The 5,253-nt window shown below is 43.5% G+C and overlaps 1 protein-coding gene across 1 annotated transcript; it reads left to right on the forward strand.

Annotated features, from left to right (window-relative positions):
• Positions 1 to 2,275: 2,275 nt before the first annotated feature.
• On the forward strand, positions 2,276 to 3,310 carry LOC108087603 (clotting factor G beta subunit). Its single transcript, XM_017185042.1, has 4 exons — positions 2,276 to 2,501; positions 2,557 to 2,602; positions 2,661 to 2,815; positions 2,871 to 3,310. Exons 1-4 carry the CDS (start codon positions 2,276 to 2,278, stop codon positions 3,308 to 3,310), a joined length of 867 nt encoding a protein of 288 aa, XP_017040531.1.
• The last annotated feature ends 1,943 nt before the right edge of the window (positions 3,311 to 5,253 follow it).

The following is a 5,253-nucleotide window of genomic DNA, read 5'->3' on the forward strand; positions in this document are numbered from 1 at the left end:
CACTGGCAGTGCTGACCCGGCATTAGAATTTATCGCTGTCAGCACTTGGTGGGGCAAAAAAGGAAAGGCGGCGACGAAGTCCTGCTGCTACTGGGTTTTCCTTTATTTTTTTCCGATTTCTTTTCTTTTTTTTTTTGGTTTACAGGGGAAATGGAAAGCGGGGGGGCCAGGAAAAACTGTCGCTCCATGCGGTATCCAAAGTGGGCGGCATCGAAACGTGCCCATCCCCACTGCATGTGACATGTGAGTTGGGGAATTCGCCGGGTAGGAAGAACCGAAGCAAAAAGCCAGAACCTGGGCACCGAGCAGCACCTTGAGGGCTCTTGATTAATGGCATTGTTCGCCTGTCTGTCAGCGAGATCCATTTGGGCCGACATTGATAAGGCGCGGCGGCTTAAAGCCAACTTGGCTCGTAAGTATCCGCATTAAGCACCAATTAGCTGGCGCCCAACGCGGAGCATTCATTCAGACCATTCTGCGGCCCCATAATTTGGCTTATTAACAGTGCGTGCAGCGTGTACTGGCAATTGTTATTGTTATTGCCAACAAAGTTGCACACAATACACAGTCTACAGTACACAGTTAACAGTACACAGTATACACAGTGTGCTGCAGCACAATTTCAATGGCAAAATAGTAATGGCAATGGCAATGGCAACGGGAGCGGATGAAGAGCCAAAATGATGCTGGAAATTAACTCAGAAATCTGTTGTGAGCTCATTGTCAGCAGCCGAAAGTTTTCTCGGGCACGAGAAAAGTTGGCCCAGCAACTTTGCGAATGCAAAAACTTTTCGGCGAGAATTACAATCGTGATAAAAATTATGAAAATATTTGGAGTGCTCAAGTTCTTGAGCGACAACTTGGCGTGGCCACGCTGACTGGCTGCCATTCTGCAAAATGTTCGCAAATCAAATCCAATTAAATAACACAAATGCTCAGGAATAGGAAAATTCTGTTTTTTACCGCACCCTTCCCGCTATTAAATTATTATTACATTTTCAGCGCAAAAAAAAAGGGGGAGAGAGAGAAAAGCTGAAAGAGCAGTCGCCATGCAAAACAGCATTCCACCTGCTCGAATATCGGAGCAATGTTCGATGGAAAAACTTTTGTAATCAAACTATTTGAATTGAACGAGCACACACATACACACACACACACTCATAGGGAATTCGTACAACTATTTTGTATTGGAGAAACTCATAAATCTAAAAGAAAACTATTGCGGCCCAGAGAATTGGGACAGAAAGTGGAACTGCAACTGCCTTTGGGCTGCGAAATCGAGGACTCGAGAAGGGAAACAATACCAAAGTTATTTACTTATTTATGCAGTGTGCATATTGAACTCTCGTTGCCCTCGTCAAAATGCAGCTGTCTTGGCTCCCCCCACTTTTTGCCCCACTTTTCCTGCCCGGAGTCCTGGATGGAAAAGTGGAAGACAGAGCTCAAGGGCCACCGAACGCACTTAGCGGCCAATTAGAAAAGTTCTCGAGGAAATCTCAGGCCGGCAGGAGATGCAACTCGAGATTTTCCGGCCATATCACGCCGTCTGGATGTCTGTCGCAATGTTTAAACGTCTGCTGTAAATATTTGATGCCTAATTGAATCATTCATTCGGCTGCCGTTGCTCATTGCCCCGCCCCCTTACGCCCCTTTCGCCTTTGCCCCGCCCTTTATCCCTTTCCTCCTCGAACGAGTTGATTTGAATAAATTTGAAATTCTGCTGAGTCTGGCTGTGCCAGCATTTAGTCGTCTGTCTGTCAGTCGCCCATCGCAAATTCGTTGGCTCTGCATCTCTGCAGTTGCATTCGAGTTCGCCTTTCGCCAAGGGGGCGTGGTCGGTGCGAGGGAGGGGGCGTGGCATTGACTTGGCGTGGCATACTTTGCGGCGCATTATGCGGCGGAACGAGAGAATTGTGCAAATTAGCGGAGCGCGTTTGCACTTGCTCGGCACTCATCAATATTTGCACTTCAATTAGTGACGATATGACAAACAGTGCTTACATATCCGCGCATTTTCCAGGCGCACATTCCACGTTCGATTCGATTAGCGATGAATGCTACTGAACAGACCGAAAACGCTCCATTCAGAATAATTAACCTATTTTGCAACAAGGAAATTTGTATTGTGTACGATTCTTGGAACGCGGGTTCATAAACAAAATGTTGACTTGCAACATGGGGCTTTCAGTCAATCTCAATCCGAGTTCGTTGATAAGCCGCTGAATTACAGATAATAACCGATGAGCTTTCAGTATACTTGAGTTCTTTGGTTGATATGGCTGGGATCGCTGTACTGCTCGCTGTTTTTAAGATTGTTTTGATCCTCCAAAGATGTATGGCTCAACTCCTAGAACCGAATTGCGGCCTCACTGGAATAACCAACAAAATAATGGGCGGCCAGAATGCTGAACATGGGGCAAATCCTTGGATGGCTTACATTTACAAGATCACAAAACAAAATGCAACTGAGTTTGTATGTGGAGGAACTCTGATTCATAAAGGTAAGTTAAAGTATCTGATATGTGGTAATAATGAGCAATTAAATCTAATTTGCAGAATTTATTTTGACCGCCGCTCACTGCATTTTAAATGACGATATACTGTAAGTTTATTTTTAAAATCAAGAAGTGATGATTTTGCATTTCTTACATTTTCTTCAGTGCCGTGCGTTTGGGAGCATATTTTTCGCAGAGAAGATCAGGTACTTCCAAAGATTTTGCAGTTACCAATGCCTTTCGCAATAAACTATACTCCTACGCGGAACAGAATCACGATATTGGAATGCTAAAGCTGAGTCCAGAGGTGCAGTTTAATGGTACGTTGGATTGATTTTTATTTAAAAACCTCATTTGTAAGTTATTTTCCAACAGCTTTCATCAAACCTGTCTGCATCTTCAGGGATCCCATACAATTTCCCCAAGTGAGCACCTACAAGGCAACTGGTTGGGGGACCACGGAGTTCGAGAAAGTTGCGAGGGTTTTGCAAACATTGGAGGTCAACGACCTGGACGCCACCGAATGTTATAATGCACTTTGGTTCAGGGTAACCGAGAAGCAAATCTGCGCAGGCCATCCTGTTGGAGACACCTGTACAGGTGACTCCGGAGGTCCTTTGGTTCAACAGGTTAATGTCAATGGCATTCAGAGATACGTTCAGTTTGGAATAGTTAGTTTTGGAGGTAGTGAATGCCGAAGTGCGGGAGTTTATACAAGAGTATCTAGCTATATTGACTGGATTCTAAGGGTTGTGAATAATTATGCGACGCACAAGCGAATTAATCTCCAATTTCGAACAAGGACACTAATTTAACTTTTCTAAACTTGTAACGCAAGTAAATAATACAAGAGTTGAAAGTTCCTACAAATATTCTCCACAAACTTAAACGAACTTCTGGAACTTTAGTGGTTAATTTAAGATAAGTGATAAACCATAAGTTAATTAAATACAGAATTTGTTCGTAAAATTTAATAAAGCAATCCATATATATTTTCTCCAAGTGGGTTTAGTAAATTGCAGCTAGAAATTTCTCATAATTCAAATTTTTATTGCCGGCCGGATGGTCGAAACTTTGTCCATTTCCTAAGCGCTGAGCTGCAAAAGTAACAAGTTTTTTGGGCCTTGCTTTTGTCCAGGCTCATTACCGTATTGCGTTCCCCATTCTGAACCAAACCTCCTCCCCCATCCCCTCCCACTTCCCCTCCCCATTTGACCTTCCCGAAAGGCAGGCTGCCACTTGCCACTTGCCGCTGGCTGCTTGTTTGTGCCGCAAATGAACGGAAATGGTGAAACTTTTAATTGAAACCATAAATTTTGCGTGGTTTCTGTGCCCACGGAATTTGTCGTACTCCGCCTCCATTTCGTGTTACCCCGAGGATTCTGGATTCTGGCCACCTTCACCTTGTTGAGAAGTGCAATTAGCGCTGTCCTGGAAGAGGCTTATTCCCTGGCCTGCACTTTTTACCAACCGACCAACCAGCAAGCCAACCAACCAACCTACCAACCAACCATCCAGGTAAGATGCTTAAATTGCCACCGAAACTTTGCAAGAGAAGCAGATCCAGATTCGTTAACTTCGCTTGACACAATCGACGGTGTATTTGTGCACCGGAAATGGCGAATGATTAAAATGGGCGTGCCATAATTTCCGCTTTTCTCCGGCGCACGGCGAACGGGAAATTGTCGAGATGGGAGCTTCTAATTGAAAAGGACGAAGCCACCGAAGAGACGCTCCCGGTTTCCACAACAAGTTGTTGCCACAGACCCTCGTATCATCCACATCCCCAGCCACTTCACCATCGTCATCCATCCAACGTTCGACGGGCACATTTCAAAATTCAATTTCCTGCACTTAAATGGCTTGGCAGTTACTTTGGAGACCAACTTTACCATCAAATATATATTGGTACATTTTGCTATTGAGCCCGCTGATTGATCGCAGATGGGAGCACGTGGCGAGTTTAATTTATTTCGATGTAATTTGAAGCCAATGAGCACATGTGACGGAATTTCATTTCAATTAGTGTTAAGGCTGGTAATTCAAAACTGATTGCTGAAAATATTACAATTGTTTTAATGAAAAATAATCAATTTTAAGGGAATAGAAATACATCAATTTAATTTATTTCCAGGTTATCAAAAATATATGTTAATGCATTCCTTCTATATTCTTCTCTATTAAAAATAGAATTTTAAATCTCTTTAGTGCTGTAAGATAATACAAACCATGTTATAAAAATTTCCATTTGTGGGCTTTAAACAGCAAACTTCAATCAAACGTATGTGTGTTTTTGGACCATCGCGAGAATATTTGGGACTGGCTAACATTTCAAATGTCTGACTCCACAGCCGGAAAAGTTCCCCTCGGTTTCTGTGTGCCACTTTCGATATTGATTTTGTTTGGCATAAATATGCTATGTTTGCTCATTTTTGCTGCCACTGTTGTGGCTGCCACTTCCACTCTGGTTACGTTTTTATTATTTCTCCATCTTTTTTTGCCAGTCGAGCAGCGTGCGGTGCTCCGCCCCTTGTGGCAATATTTTTAATTTGCCAAATGGCACAGTCAGCCAAGTGAAAGCCATACCTATATGTGATACTTCTACACATAGTGGATGTGGGTTTTCTGTGTGTGTGTGTGTGTGTGTGGCTTGTGAAAAAGAGAAACCACAGCAGGAATTTTAATAATTCTAATGCGAGCTCTGCGAGTTGTGCTCGATAGCAGCGGGAAATCGATAGCTCGCCTCCGCCAATCGAAT

This window comes from Drosophila ficusphila, unplaced genomic scaffold (assembly GCF_018152265.1).
Source record: "Drosophila ficusphila isolate 14025-0441.05 unplaced genomic scaffold, ASM1815226v1 contig_414, whole genome shotgun sequence".
NCBI lineage: Eukaryota > Metazoa > Arthropoda > Insecta > Diptera > Drosophilidae > Drosophila > Drosophila ficusphila.